This window comes from Hemicordylus capensis, chromosome 2, assembly GCF_027244095.1.
Source record: "Hemicordylus capensis ecotype Gifberg chromosome 2, rHemCap1.1.pri, whole genome shotgun sequence".
NCBI lineage: Eukaryota > Metazoa > Chordata > Lepidosauria > Squamata > Cordylidae > Hemicordylus > Hemicordylus capensis.
The window spans coordinates 364,613,085-364,629,307 of record NC_069658.1 but is presented as its reverse complement, the minus strand read 5'-3'; the positions used below and the strand labels follow the sequence as shown (position 1 = coordinate 364,629,307).

The window sequence follows — 16,223 nt, the reverse complement described above, 5'->3', positions numbered from 1 at the left end:
CCTGAATGTTAGAATGCTACCTGTGTTGGGAGTGATTTTTGCTGAGCCCTATTCCCTCTACTGTCCCTGATCCCCACGCCCACAATATGTCCCTGTGGGCTGGAGGACCCTTGGGAACATGTCAGGAAAGGAGAGCTGGTCTTGTGGTAGCAAGCATGACTTGTCCCCATAGCTAAGCAGAGTCTGCCCTGGTTGCATCTGAATGGGAGACTTGATGTGTGAGCACTGCAAGATCTTCCCCTCAGGGGATGAAGCCACTCTGGGAAGAGCAGAAGGTTTCAAGTTCCCTCCCTGGCTTCTCCAAGATAGGGCTGAGAGAGATTCCTGCCTGCAACCTTGGAGAAGCCGCTGCCAGTCTGTGAAGACAATACTGAGCTAGATAGACCAATGGTCTGACTCAGTATATGGCAGTTTCCTATGTTCCTATGTTCCTAGGGGCAGAAGAAAGAAAAGAAAGGAAAGAAAGAAAGAAAGAAAGAAAGAAAGAAAGAAAGAAAGAAAGAAAGAAAGAAAGAAAGAAAGGCCGACTTGGCAAAAACCACAGCATGTGAGCCATGTGCCTGATTCTGCCCATTGTTTTCGGTTATTTCCTATCAGGCCCTACACTGTATGAAGTGGACCTAAAGACTGGTTCATATTCTGGGTCAAATGTTTTCTTTAGATAGGCAGTGCTGTTTCCATCTTTTGGGAAGTACGAAATACGTCTGCTTTCTTCCTTTGGTATGATTGATTAGGTTACGTGGCTTGCTGTTTGGAGCATCTTCTCTTCACCCCAGAGTATTGGCTGAACTGTGCTCTGGTGGAAGACACAGAAATCGCAGTTACTGTAGATGAAGATCACATGACTACCATGTACCTAGGTCTTCTGCTCCAGGAAGGTGAGGCAGGTCTCAAGGGAACCTGGTGTTCTGCTTGGTGTTGAAGGTGGATCTGCGTAACTGCTGGATGATATATTTTTTGAAGAAATGGGGAAATGGCCACTTCTGTTTCTTTGTCCCAGTGGCCTTCAATGCAAAGTGAAAGTAGAGGCTAATCTAACTAAGTCTAAATAAAGCCTCCAGTGCTTCTCAAGACTGTTTTTACTGCAGACGTTTGGGGCTTTTCCTTTATGCCCAACTTTGTTTGTTCCTTCTCCCTTATTTTGCTTAATACCCAGCTTTTTAAAAAAAACACTTCTGGAGAACCCTCAAAAGCTTGCTGACTACTTCATGATATTTTAGCTGGTCCTAATAAAGATATTATCCTACTGTGTATTAAAAATATATTCAAATAGTCACATTTCAAATGATATCAAACCATATTACATCTCATTTGAAAGAGGAACGTCTTTCACTTCTCTTAGAATGAGCCATCTGTGGGACGAGTTCCACAAATGTGCAAGAGTGTGCATTATGTTAACAATGCACTTGTAACATTGTGCAGTATGTCAGCCAGATTCTCCCAGGCATGACAAGAACCATGGCAATTCTTTCTCTTCTTCTATCTGCAGGAAACTTCTTTGCCCGGGCAATGCTCAGTGACCGGACAGAAGAAGAAGAGGAAGATTTGAAGCTCTACAAGGATGAACTTGTCCATGTGAAAGACATTGGGCATGAAACTAAATGGGAAGGGACATCTCTGTTGACAGATCAGAGGGGCCTTATCCCGGTCACAAATATAGAACCATTGCCGCATCCCTTTTACCAGTAAGTAGGGTGCCTGTGGTAATCAGTTACATGGGGCAGCGATGTTGAGAATTTGTGGCAATATGCTAGGTTCACTTGTACTAATTCAGAGAGTTAAACTTTCAGACAAGACACCATTCCTACCTCTGAAATTGAGGTGGGCTGTGGCTCCCCTACTGTGGTAAGTATTTAATATTGTACACTCTCCCTGGAAACAAATCTTAGAAGCATATTTTCTTCTAGAGACAATTGGGTGTTTATATTGATTGTACATTTTGTGGATTATCATAAAAAAGCATATAAAAATTGTCTTGCTAGGTCAGATAAATATATGTTCCTTCTGCTCTCGTGTCTCCAACAGTGGCAAGCCAGATGTCTCTGGGAAGCTCTTAGGCTGGGCATAATTATATCTGCTTCTTGTGTTTATCCCAAACATTTGTGTGACCTTTAAAAAAAAAAGCCATCTAGGCTAGTGTCCCTCGGTCACCACATGGGCATGATCCAGTCTAAGTTAGTCATTATTAAGTTCCACTGAAATTAACGACTGCCATTTGCCATGTCTAATTTGTCTCATCTATTTCAGTGGTACTTAGTCATGACTAACTGAGTCTAGGTTCTGTATCTTGTCACCATGAATTCCATCAGTGAATTATAAAAGGCATGGCATGCAAGGAAGTAAATTGGCAGCACTGAACACACATGTCAACTGATTCTTTCCACCTAGGATGCCAAGGAAACAGTTGTGTGAAAGAAGCAAGGTGTTTGTTCACTGCGCTTTGCATTCACAGGTGGTTTCTGAAGAACTATCCAATGAGCTGTGGCATCTCTAAACAGATGAGTTCAGCTGACTCCTTGCAGATCAGTAAGTATAACCCAGCTTGTGTAACCTCAAGTTCAACTTGATTAAGCCAGATCTCTCTCTTTGCTGAGTATTGAAAAAGGAGAGAAATGTTGCATTTTTAAGATGGCCTGGAATGGAATGTGCTTTGGAAAGGCAGTTTTAAGTGTGTAAAGTATGGAAAGGAAATCCCGTTTGCATTGCTCTTTGTATGGCTTAAACTAAGAACGTAATCCTAAAAAAAAAAAAAAAATCCCTCCTGTTTGCCATAAGAAGATTGGGTTTGAGGATTCAAACAAAAAAGGTGAGGTGGGGAGGTGATTTTCATATACCATCAACATCAAAAGGTGCTTCTCTCTTTTCCTGCTTGTTCAGGAATTGTTGCAAAAGTGATGACTGTCCACCTCTTCAGAAATCTGTACTTCGAACATAATTTATTTGCTCTCACATTTGTGACCAGCTGTTGTTATCTATCTGATGAATTCAGAAAATATTGCCCTCACTTTGCTTTAGTGACATCATATAGTCAGTTCTGCTTGTCTGCTTATCACCATGGCATCATCACATTTCTGATGTGATCCATAATTAAGACCATTCCATGAAGGAGAAAGAAGATCTAACTAAGGCAAAGTTAGTACCAAACAATGGATCAGAGGAAAATGGCATGAGGTGCAAGAAAGGGCAAAGAGTCATAGAGTTTTCTGAGGAGACTTTTTTTTCCTCCCCAAAAGTGCTGCTTTTGCCCTGAAAACTGAAATTAATGAGCATTTGGTGCAGCTGTCTGTGGACAGCTGTCTGGTAGTAAGAAGAACAAGCTGGGCTTTCAGGTGAAGCCTAAGCAGCATGAGAAGACAAAAATGTTATGGGACACAAAGGGGCTTTGTTTTCATACTCAGATCATAAACATGCCCTTCCCTGACACTGGACACTGTGCTTCCAAGAGATAAAGGTTCAATTGTTCATTGTGCTGAAGTGAGGCTGTTTCATTTTTTTCTCAGGCCAAGGGAGGTGCACGGCCACAGTGGATCACAGAGGGAGAGGATGGGATGAGTTGAGCTTCTGCAAAGGTGACATCATAGACGCTGTTGGCTTTTTCATTCCAGGCCTCCAGTGGTTTATAGGAAAATCCACAACTAGCGGGACAATAGGCTTTGTCCAAACCAAGTGTGTTTCTCCCAAGACTTGTGATCCAATGTAAGTTTTATGTATCCATAGGAAAAACTCATGGGTGGAGGTAAAGACAGAATCAGTGTCCACTGCATGCATGTAGCAGTCCATTTTGAAGTCTTTTCTGTGTGGGGTGATGGAAATGTGGATAGGGGAAGGCGGAGAAACAAATGCTTTTGCTCAGGGCTACTTATTTATTTATGTATTTTTTTAGTTTAAAAAAGCATCTCAAGGAATGTGATGAAAACTATGATATAGTTTATTCTAGTGTCTGTTCATTACTTGAATTGATTTGCTAAACTGAGCTGCTCCAGAATATCCCGGCCTCAGAATACCATTGTGAGGGAAACAAATCTGGAACATGTTCAAAATCCAGAGTCAATAGTTGGAGCAAAAAAGTCAATAGTTGGCGCAAAGACACAAAGGAGGACATATATTTACTTTTCACCCTTTGAAGCTATTCACACGCACAGGCAAAACTGGGCGAAGGAATCCATGGTTTTGCCTGCACATATGAACCGCTTAGGCAGCCACCCTCTAAAACAAGGTTAGGAGAATGCACACTCTTCTAACCCTGTTTCTGCAATCGTCTGCAGACAGCAAGGATCCGGGCCAGCTCTGAGGAGAGGAGCGGAGATTCCCATAATGCACCACGAGCTTGCATGGTGCATTATGGGCACTCCAGGGGATGTGGTGTCGCATCCCAGCACCCCAACCCCCCGCCCCAACTACCAGGAGCAGCCCGTAATCGTCTGGGCAGTGCTCTGTCCGCTGAAGAGGGAGCCCTGGATTGTCTGTGGGGAGGTAAGCTTTTTAAAGTTTCCTCCCTGCTAATCCTCTTGCCCTTTGTCACTGCTCATGAGAAAGGGCTCTTTAATTCATATTTTCAAATCTTTTGAGTTCTTGAGTCTTTCCTCCCCACCATTTAAAAAAAACACACACCAAAAAAACCACTGACCCTTAAAATCTGGGTTTGGTTTTAATTTGCTATGTTTTGGATTCCTCTTTTGATTGTTCCCATGCTCCTGAAGCTGCATGGTATACTGTAGTCAAAGGTTGAAGCTTTAAGCGTTTGTTTTTATCTGTGAAAACTATAAATCTTTTTAAAATGAAAACAGAGATTATAGTTCTTTTAATTGCAAACCATGTGATTTGAGGTGATGCGAAAATAGGTGTTTCTAATGCAGTCCCTACAGCTGGCACTTCTCTTCAGCTGGTTTGGGGCAAAATTGTATCATTAGCATATAATTAGTATAGTTGGGATAATTAGCATCCTCTCTTGCCATGAATTTTAATTAACTGTCAGGATTCTACAGTATGCAAAAAAATGGCTTGCTGTTGCCAGCAAGCTCTGTAGCTCTGTCCTGTGGGAGTTCTGAAACAGAATGTTCCATATGAGCAGGTAATGCTCCTTCCACTTCAGTACTGGGGAAAGCTCTATGTAGGCATTTCCATTGCATGCATGGTGCATGTCCTGACATCTGCTCACATGGAGGGCCCTTCGTGCATCAAAAGTGCATAGAGCTTTGCTCACAGCTAATGGGGATATAGTAGCATCAGGCTTGTTTTAGAGTAAATTGGCAGTTAGGCTGGATATTAGGAAAATGTCTCTCTCAGATGTAAGTATAGCTGGGTGGGGGGAGAAGCTTGTTTAAGGAAGGGCTGACATTTTCAAGGCTGCCAGAAATGGCTTATGATCTAGTGAATCTTGCTGCAATATTCTGGGAGCCTCTCAAGCAATCATTTGAGCCTCTCAAATCATCATTTGCTGCAGGTGCTTGTTAACTAACAGAAAGGCAACACAAAGTGACTAAAGATGGTATTCTTTAATTGCAGCAATCTCTGATTGCAATAGTTGCAAGTTTATAAGTTTGAAGATTCACCATGTAAAGAAAGGACAAAGCAAAAGTTGCTTTATATCAGGTTAGAGAGGCAGTTTACAAATCAAAACAAACAAACCCTCAGCTGGCAATTAACACTTCCAACAGTAAAGTCAATTCAATCCACTTCAGGTAGTTTATCTTCTGGCTAGAGATCTATAAACCAGTAAAAGCCCTGGGATATCTTTTCAGGGAAGATTCAGCTAGTACACCTGTGGCACCAGGGCTGGATTTCAGTTTTAGGGTTTGCTCCAGTTCAGGTATCACCTTGCTGTAAAGAATAGGTGTGGAGCCAGGGCTCAAGCAAAAGACACTCAGAGAGGCTGTTCTCACATGCATCCTAACCCGGCCAGGGAAGCCCAGACTGGATTAGGCTGTATGGGAGAACCGCCAGGTTTGGGCCCAATCCTGGCGGAGAGTACCACTCAGCCCAGTTTTGAAACCCAGCTCTTAGCCAGGGTTAAGTGCTCGAGCAAGCCCTTAACCCTCTTGGATCGTGTGTTTGCTAGGGCTACGTTCAGACCCAGCGGACACAGATTTGGGAGAATCCTCGAATTCATTGTGCATGTCACAAGGTGCATTGTGGGATATCCAGAGGCTAGAAAGCGTCGTCCCAGCCACTGGAGCTCAGTTCTGCTCCACACCATAGATCATCTGGGAGCATGGTTTGGGGCTCCCAGCATCAGACAAGCTCTTGTTTGGGGGTAAGGTGAGTTCAGCCAGCCCCCCCCCCCACTTGGTCATGTGAATGACCCCTCTGTGTGCGGCAGAGAGGAGAGCATAGATAATGGCCCTAGTGTGGCAACAGTAGGAAAAGTTTAAGCAAGATGTCTAAAGAAATTTGCTTGATCCCTTACTGTAGGTTTCCTTCCCCCCCATGATAGGTGCTCATAAAACGGTGAGGATGGCTGGCAACCTTGTCTTAGGAAATTGGCACACTAGATGCTAAAAAACACATTTAAGTCTCTTATGCTGTTCTTAAATCATTGTTTTTATTCAAGTACTAATAGAATTGTAAGCTGAGCAGTTATTGGCAGCATTTATGTACCACAGTGCATAAAATGAATAGATATCCTCCCCCCTGCTAACTGGGCAAAGAGGCACCTTTTACCATGGTGACTCTCTTTATTTAGCAGGGGGAGAGTAACTGGCCCTAGCCACCCCCAGCACAGTACCCTCCAGTGACTGTTGCTGGTGGTGCCAATCTTATGTTTCTTTTTAGAATGTGAGCCCTTTGGGGACAGGGAGCCATCTTATTTGTTATTTCTCTTTGTAAACCACCCTGAGCCATTTTTGGAAGGGCGGTATAGAAATTGAATTATTATTATTATTATTATTTCAACAAAATGGAGCAAGCAAACTGCTATAAATACTTAAGCTCCTATGTAAAATTGACGATACATAGGCCACCATCTTGCTGATGGAAAACAAAGAAAAGAAAATAACATTTTTATTTTTAAAAAGGGAAACATTCATTAATAATACAAACACTAACCATTGCTGTCCCCAGTTTCACGGCATCCATACCTAAAGGTAATATAGATAAAATGCAATTGTATTTAGTCAGCTTTAACCTTGAGATTCTTGATAGATCCTAGATATGTGATTAAGGGAAACTAAATCCCAAGGAAGTTATATTTCATTCTCAGCTGCCCTGACATACTTGATGTGTACATTCTCACTGGACTAAGATGTCTCAGACTCTTCCAAATCACGCGGTTGGTTGCTTGTGGGTTGTCTAGAATCCTTCTGTGATTCAGCGACTGACACCCTGATGAATGAAGCAGGCACGTTGGGAGGGTCTTCATGGGCCACACTGGGAGCCCATACTCAGCTCCTCCAGCCCCACTGTGCTTGTGCTATTGCCCAAGGGGGCTAATACTGCTGAACACTGCTTGCACTCCAGAAGTGCTCTGTAAGAGCAGAAACAGGCCACTGACCCTCATAATGTGTGTCTGCTCTTACAGAGTGCTTCTAGGGCGTGAGCTGCTATTGGAAGTATTGGCCTTTTTGCACAGCATGCAGGCTCCCAGCATGTCCCCTCTGACCCTCCTAATGTGGATGCTTGATTAGTCAGCCCTTGAGGTCATTCACACAGTCAAAAGCTGTGTCCTACCCAGGGTTGGGAGCTGTGTGTGCCCCCAATTTTTGGTTGTGTGGAAGCAAGGTAGGAAGAAAATCTGGGTAGCTTTTCCTTCTACTCTGCCTCCACACAATCACTTCTACGCAGGTTTTCCTCCTACCTTGCTTCCATACAACTGAAAATTGGCAGCACACAGAACTCCCAAACCTGGGTAGAACAGAGTCTTTCATTGTGTGAATGATCTCATTGTGTTTTACTTTCATGTTACATGTGAGAATGGTGTTCATTCAGGAGATAATTTAGAAATCAAATATGTCTCAGCCAGTGAAGGTGCATTTGTGCTAGGAACCAATTTGCATCATGTGAGTGTGGGGAAACAACTTTTGTATGTATGTGTATAATAGATATGTGTGAAATGGTGACACCACAAGATGTCACTGTTGTCTCCCTCAGGAGCTTTCTTTTGCTAATACTCTGGGGAAAAATTTCCTTTGAGTGAGATTTTCCTTCCAGTTTCAACTGATGATGAATGTTATGGCTATTGATTATGTTTCTTCATTTATAGAAATGGAACTTTTAAATGCCCTTTCATCATAAAATAAGCCTGCCAGCTTATTATTTTTATTAGTCACCTTTAATGATATAATGGCAGCTTAGGCACAGGCTATTTAAGAGAACGCCTTCTTTGTTATGAGTCCCGCTGCTTATTGAGATCATCTGGGGAGGTCCATCTGCAGCTGCCACCAGCTCATCTGGTGGCTACTCAGGGATGGGCCTTCTCCATTGCCACCCCGAGGCTTTGGAATGGACTCCCTGCTGAAATAAGAGCTTTTTAAAAGGCTGTTAGATACATGTGTTCATCCAGGCAGACTTGTAGAATGTATCATTGTTTTTAAATTTTAAATTGTTGTAATATTTTGATTTTGTTTTAATCTGTGTTGTTTTACTGTTAACTACCCATAGACATGAGTTTGGGGCGGCATATACATTTTATTTATTTATTATATTTGTGCACCACCCCAAACTTCCATCTCTGGGTGGTTTACAGCAATGTAAACAAATTAAAACAGAAATTAAAACCTTAAAACAATTTAAAGCCACAAGTCAGGTTAAAAATAGTTGCTCTCCAATGCTCTTTAACATCTACATGAAACTACTGGGAGAGATCATCACGAGATTAGGTGCAGGGTGTTATCAATATGCTGATGACACCCAAATCTATTTCTCCCTATTGACCAGGAAATGGCATAACTTCCCTAAATGCCTGCCTGGAGGTTGTAATGGACTGGATGAGGGATAACAAACTGAGGTTGAATCCAAATAAGATGGAGGTACAGACTATGGGAAACACCTATATTGGGCAGCAGTGATATAGGAAGATGCTGAAAGGCATCATCTCATACTGCGTGGGAGAAGGCCATGGTAAACCCTTCCTGTGTGACTTGATGGCACACTTTACCTTTACCTAATGGTGCAGTGGGGAAATGACTTGCCTAGCAAGCAAGAGGTTGCTGGTTCGAATCCCTGCTGGTATGTTTCCCAGACTATGTTTCCCAGACTATGGGAAACACCTATATCTGGCAGCAGCAATATAGGAAGGTGCTGAAAGGCATCATCTCACACTTTGCAGAAGGAGGCAATGGTAAACCGTCTGCAGCTGCCACCAGCTCTTTTGGTAGCCACTCAAGAACGGGCTTTCTGCTCGGCTGCCCTGAGGTTTTGGAATGCGCTCCCTAGTGAAATAGGAGCCTCCCCATCTCTGACAGCTTTTAAAAAGTCTTTAAAGACGCATCTGTTCACCCAGGCTTTTAATTAATATTGTTTTAATGGTTTTAATGCTGTTTTAAAATATTCTTTTAAAAATTTTAAATTGTTGTAATGTGTTAAATTTTTCATTTTTGTCATAACTAATGTTTTACTTTGTTTTTATTCTGTTGTAAACCACCCAGAGACGTAAGTTTTGGGCAGTATAAAAATGTATAAACAAACAAACAAACCCCTCCTATATTCTACCAAAGACAACCACATAGCTCTGTGATTGCCAGGAGTCGACATCAACTCGATGATACAACTTTACCTTTACTGACTGTTGAGGGTCAAGACCCAAGAGATGGTTTAGATCTGTCTGTTCTCAGGAAGAAGCAGGGACTCTCGGAGGAGCAGGTGCTGCAGGAGAAGGCACCTTGGCGCTATTATGTTAACTGCCCAACATAATGGCTCCAAGAGCTTTGTTTTTTGTATCAGACAGGATGCTAATGAAGCACATGATTTGGAACTTGTCCATTACCTTTTTTCCAAAATGCAAGAAGACCATTCTCTCCCAATGCTTTGTTTCCAGTCAGGACCTAGACACTTCACTGCTTTTCTGGGATGTAGTTCTGCTGTGTAACAGAGGCCAAAGCAGATTTGCCTTGGAATGCAAGGCATTCAACTCATGTAACACTTCCTTGGCTGAGTTTATGGAGTTTTATAAGGCTGCTTTATAGCAAGGAATAGCTAGGTAGAGCGTTGAAAGATTACAAATCTCATGGGATTGGAGCCTTTCTGTGTCTCTTTGCAACAACAAGGAACTAGATTACATGTCAGTGGGATGGAAGGATATATCACTAACTGGGTCTCACTCATTTTTCATCCTCAACACAGGAAAAAGGGTCCAGCATTTTTCAGTGAAGAAGAAATAGCCTCCTTTCTCCAGGTTCCATGCAATGGCAGTGAGCTGCATTACAGTAATCTTCTCAGTGAATGGGCACGGACAGACATCACCTCTGTGTACAGGCTTGGTCAGTATTTTCCTTTCACTCCAACTCACACACTGCGGCTATTCACACGATGGGAGAAAATCGGGCTAGCGGAGGCTAGCAGCAACGCACAAGTAAACCGCTGACCGGGAAGCTCAAAAGCAGCCTCCCAGCTCGGGGGTCTCTCCAGCATGCCCTGTGCACTCGCGGAGGGCGCCGATCTGGCCGCCCAGGGCTGCCGCCCTGCTCGTCTGAGCTAAGCCCTCTCTCCCCACTAACCCCCTCATGGCTCTTCTCATGGATCGTCAGTGCTGCATTTCCCCTCAAGCGTGCCATTTCTCCTGCCTGTCCTCTCCATTCATGTTTTGCTTCAGCATCAGTAATCACTGTCAGATAAAATGGAGGAAGTAGATGACTTGTACATGTAGCTTTGTTCTTTTGGTTGTATAGTCTGATAAAGGCAGGATAGGGTCAGCTAGTTACCACTGAGACCCTCAGCTGCTTTTCACTGAAAGTAGTCTATCTTGCTCAAATGGTATTGAAACTCCATTCTTTAGAGGTCTGGAAAACAAAATATGCACCTTGCATGTTTGTTTTGTTTCTTTTGCTCACACAGATGGTTTTGAACCTGTAATGATGTACCCACAAATGGCATCAGGTGAGTATGGATAAAAAGAAAGATGAATTCTGCCCCCCCCCAATGTATCTCTTTGAGGGGAAGCATTTCCTTGTGGCTTGCCTATCTCTTTCAGATGCAGTTGTGCAGGGATTTAAGGATGTCTGGATGTTCGAGGATTGGGGGAAGCAGGCTACTAATCGTTTGCCCACCCTTAGTGATTCAGAGCAGTCCAGTCCAGTTGGTGAGTCTTCACCTTCTGGCTTGGAACACTTACTGCTGCCGGAACCAGATGACCTTGATGACCCCAAGTTCTTTATTGACCTGAATGCCGGGCACATGGAAGATTCTGACGTTTTTGACCCTATATTGACTTTCCTCAACCAAGATGGCTATGTGGCCCATTTCCAAAGTCTCTACGATATCTCTTTTTCCTTCCTTAGTTCCACCTTCTATGGATTCTCCAGTGAGGAGGAACTAGACTTATACCTGGAGACATCCAGGAACTGGGCCAAGAAGGGTCACCTTGCTTGGGCTCACATCCGGATATGCTTTATTTTGGGCCGTCTTTGTGTGAAAAGGGCCAAATTCTCTCAAGCTCGGGTCTATTTTGAGGAAGCCATGAGCACTATGGACAAGGGGTTTGAAGACCTGCCCCTGTTGACCTCATTGCACACAAACCTTGCTGCCATTTATCTGAAGCAGAAGATGAAGCAAAAATTCTTACCTATGATTGGGAAAGGGGTGGCCCTTCTGACCTGCCTGCCTAGTCACTGCTTCAGTTCTGAGAATGAGCTAGAGGTCGTGATGTACATCCTGAGAGAAGCCATTGTGGTGGGCAACACGACTTTGGAAGTTCGGGCCTGCTTCCTTGTCGTTAGGCTCTTCTTGCAGCTGGGCAAATATGATGAGGTCTTGCCATTTGCAGAACGCTTGCAGTTCCTTTGTACCAGTTTCTCCAGCCAGGACTCTAGTGTACCCTCCTTAGACATGACGCCTATCCTGGCCTACCTGTATGACAAAAAATACTTACCATGCATTGCTCTGGCATCAGCCAGGCTGTTTTCCCCCAGTGGTGTAAAGGGGGCACTGACTCCCATTTGGAGAGCTGGAATTGTCCTTGAGAATGCCTCTAAACTCCTGAAAGTCCAAGAGAGAAGCAGCAGCATCCCTGCTTCAGCTTGTCTTTATCTCAATTGTGCGTTGGCTTTCTCCCAAGAAAATGGATCTGTGTCCACAGAGAGAGCCCTGTGTGGAGTTTTATCCCGATTGTACCTCAAGCAGGGCATATTACAGGGAGCTGTTCATTATTCAGATAGAGCTGTTGCCCTTGGCAAAGTGATGGGTGAGGAGGAAGCTTTTGAATCTTCTCTTTCTTTGGGGTGGATGTATGCTCTGAACTGTCAGCCGGAAAAAGCTTCAGAGATCATGTTGTGTCTCCTGCGCTCTCTGCGACAGACAGACAGTGTCACACAGGATGGGGTTGTTCACAACCTTCTAGCCATTGCACTTAAAGGAGAAGGACAGGTGCAGAAGGCAGCAGAGAACTACTTATGGGCTTTAAATAAAGCCCGGGAGACTGGCAACAGGCGGAACCAAGCAATTGCCTTATCCAACTTTGGATGCTTAGCTCTCTCTTGCAAGGCAAACCAGCTAGCGAAATTCTACTTTCTCCAGGCCATTAGGTTATATTTTGAACTTCAGAGTGGTGATGATGCACAGATGGAGCTGGTGCATGTACTGCTGTGGTTGGCCCAATCCCAGGTGGAGAGGCTCAAGACAGAAGAAAGCAAGCTGTTCTATGAGCTGGCCTTGGCAGTTGCCCTGAAGTCACACAATGTGATAAGTGAGTAGTCAGCCTTTGGGGAGGTGCATTAAGGTGATGATTGGCATTCTCTGGGGTTTGCTTGACTTTAAAAACAAAACATTTTGCACCCTGCCCTGTACCATACAGGTCAGCTTCATGTCACGGAGTCCCTCTGCCATTTCTACAGCAAAGTGTCTCCAAATACTGGAGCTTGTATTAACTACCATGAGCACCAAATATTGCTGGCCCAACAGCTCCAGGAGAGAGAAATGGAAGGACAACTTCTGCAAACTCTCAGCCAGCTCTATCAGAGTCTACATACTATGAGGTGAGTCTGCACCATGCTCACCATTAAGCTAAGCATTTGGAAAGGCAAACCACCACTAGAAGTGAATGAGGCATGTTTGACAATCTTCTCTCTATATAATAATTATTATATAGAAAGAAGATTATATATTATATAATACACTAAGGTCGTACGTGGCAAGCCTTGCACACACAATACTTTATCAATTGAAGGCAACAGAACAGAAGAACCGTGGTGATTGGGCAGTGGGGATTCCATATACAGATAGGGAAGAGGAGCGGGTAGGGGGTGAGTGAGTGAGCAAGCAGCAGGGAGCGGGTGAGTGAGTGAGCAGGGAGGGGATGAGTGAGCGAGCAGTGGGGAGGGGGCGAGCGGCAGGAGGGGGCGAGTGAGCAAGCGTGTAGCAGGGAGGGGCAAGTGAGAGAGGAAGCAGAAAGTGAGTGAGCAAGTGAGCGGCGGGGAAGGGGGCGGGCGAGTGGTGGGGGTGGGCAGGCGAGCAAGAGAGTGGGGAGAGGTCGATTGAATGGCAGGGAGGGGGTGGGTAAGAGAGAGAGCAGCAGGGAGGGGGTGAGTGAGTGAGTAGCTGACTCTGAGCAATAAAGCAGGGGCTGTGGCAGGGGACAGGAGAGCAACAAAGTCCTAGCACACAGATAATCTGTGCAGGTTCAGCTAGTTTTTAAAATTTCATTGATTTTGCTGTTGTCCAATGCTTTCAAATTTATTTTTATTACTTTTAACTTTTTTTCTTCTTCAAATGTTAAAACAGAGGCTGATCTAGTATGTATTGCAGAGACTTGGTTGAGGGAGGCTGGTGGCCAAGTCTGGTCCCAGCTTCTTCCTCCAGGGTACTCTGAGGAGCAGGTGAAGGAACATGGGTGGGAAGCTGGAGTGGCTGTGGTTTATAAGAACATCTCCCTTGCCAGGACCCCTGTTGAAGTCTTTGACCATATAGAATGTGCGTACTAGTTTGGGGACCAGGGATAGACTTGGACTGCTGTTGGCGTACCGACAATCTGCTGCCCAGCGGAGTCCGTAACTGAGCTGATGGACTTGGTCTCAGGGTTGGCGTTGGAGTCCCCCATGCTTGTGGTGGTGGTGTACTTCAATGTTCACTTCAGGACCAATTTGTCTGGGGTGGTTCAGGAGTTCAGAGCAGCCATGACAACTATGGGCCTAGCCCAAGTGGTCTTGGGGCTGATGCACATTGCTGGTCACAAACTTGATCTGCTCTTTTACCCTCATCAGGGTGTTGTTCCATGGGTAGGGACTCCTGTAATTTCCCCCATTGTCCTGGATGTACCACCATCTGGTTAAGGTTGGACTTACAACCACATCCCATCTCCACAGGGGTGAGGGGCCTATAAGGATGGTCTGCCCAAGAAGGTTATTGGATCCAATAAGATTCCAAGAAGTCTTGGAAGTATTTAGTGTTGGCTCTGCCAGTGATCCTGTTGATGTCCTGGTGGAGAATTTGAATAGCAAACTCACCAGGGCAGCAGGCATGATCACTCCTAAGCGTTCTCTCTGACCTGCTTCAAAATGGGTCCCTATGGAACTACGGAGGCTGTTCCGTTGGAACTATGGAGGCTGAAGCAGTAAGGTAGACAACTGGCTACCAGTAAGTTTCCAGGCAAAATATAAGCTGCAGGTTATAACCTATAAAGGCCTAAGCAAATTAGGCCCTGGGTATTTAAGAGAACATCTTCTTTGCCATGAGCCCTACTGCCCATTGAGATCATCTGGAGCGGTTCATCTGCAGTTGCCACCAGCTCGTCTGCTGGCTATGCAGGGATGGGCCTTCTCTGTTGCTGCCCTGAGACTCTGGCACTCCCAATAAGAGCCTTCCCATCTCTGCCAACTTGTTAAAAGTCTCTAAGGACTTGTTTTTTAACCCAAGCTTTTAAGCTAGACTGTCATTTTAAATTGTTTTAAGATTTTCATTTAATGAGGCGATCTACACATTTGATAAACAAACAAACAAACAAGAAATCCTAAAATGTCAGTGTCATATCCAAAACAACATGGTCTGTCTTACACTTCCCACAGTGCACTGCACAGTAAGTCCCAAAGCAAACTGGCTGACATTCTGAGTAATGCTCAGTGGGAACTGCTGTATTGACAAAACCATTAGGAAACATAAGAAGTCTCCGCTTTCCATGGAACAGTTCTTGCTAAAATTTGAAGAGATGGCAAGGCGTAATAAATATGTAATGCCTTGGAAATAGGTGGAGATAGGCATGTGCTGAAGGCAGTGTTCCCTCTAATTTTTATTCTAGGTGAGTGGAAACATTTTTGTCCTGGGTGGCATTTTCAAGGTATTGTGTGCACATAACTCTGTCACATGGACATGGATATTAATATTGCGCTGCACAAAGCACGACACACAATTTTTTTTTTATTTCCCCCCGCTGCCCCCACCTCTCCATTTGCAGCTGATTAATAAATAAATAGTACAAGAAGGAACAGGGGAAATCAGTTAGGCAAGAGAGTGCAACCTTACCTAACCCCTGCAGAGGTTTACAGAGGCAGAGGGAACATTGAAGAAAATAATTTACAATTTAACATATTCACAGCTGAAAGATAAATTGGATTAAGTCCACCCTTGTCTTCCATTATATCGATCTCTCATTCTGAAAAAGCCTTGTTTTTCCATCCTTTAAAAACCAACTGATTTGGGGAGGGGGGATCATGAAACACTGGGTGATCCAAGAAAGGTGTCAGGAATGATAAAGGTGACATTAGCTTTTAAAGCCATCTCCTCCATTCAAGTACTGTTGCTTTAAATTGAGGATTAGTTATTTCCTTCTTGTAAACTCACTCCAATCCAAATAATGGCATTGGCCTCATTAGCACTTAACGTGAAACCAGAGATTCTGCCTGCCCACTGCTCGGGTTCTTCTGAAGGAAGGAGGGAATCTTCTCCCTCCATTTGCCCACCGCTCGGGCTCTTCTGAAGGAGGGAAGAGCCCAAGTGGTGGGCAGGCAGAGGTGCCGCTTGGGCTCGCACCGGCAGAAAATGGAGAGAGAAGCTTTCCTCCTTCCTTAAGAAGAGCCCGAGTGGCAGGTGGGCAGAGGCACCGCTCGGGCTCGCCAGAAAATGGAGGGAGAAGATTCCCTCAAGAA

At 44.4% G+C, this 16,223-nt stretch overlaps 1 protein-coding gene across 11 annotated transcripts in view; it reads left to right on the top strand.

The window, feature by feature from the left end:
• SH3TC2 (SH3 domain and tetratricopeptide repeats 2) overlaps positions 1-16,223 on the top strand; it is an 88,140-nt gene that overhangs the window by 55,239 nt on the left and 16,678 nt on the right. For 9 of the 11 annotated variants that reach the window (XM_053297784.1, XM_053297787.1, XM_053297790.1 and 6 more), the window contains 8 exons: positions 735-878; positions 1,490-1,685; positions 2,453-2,526; positions 3,501-3,696; positions 10,276-10,412; positions 10,987-11,028; positions 11,123-12,832; positions 12,941-13,121. In XM_053297784.1, coding sequence (XP_053153759.1) covers positions 735-878; positions 1,490-1,685; positions 2,453-2,526; positions 3,501-3,696; positions 10,276-10,412; positions 10,987-11,028; positions 11,123-12,832; positions 12,941-13,121 — 2,680 coding nt within the window. Of the gene's footprint in view, positions 1-435; positions 879-1,489; positions 1,686-2,452; positions 2,527-3,500; positions 3,697-10,275; positions 10,413-10,986; positions 11,029-11,122; positions 12,833-12,940; positions 13,122-16,223 lie in introns of all 11 variants that reach the window. The other 2 variants (XM_053297788.1, XM_053297794.1) reach the window with 2 other exon arrangements.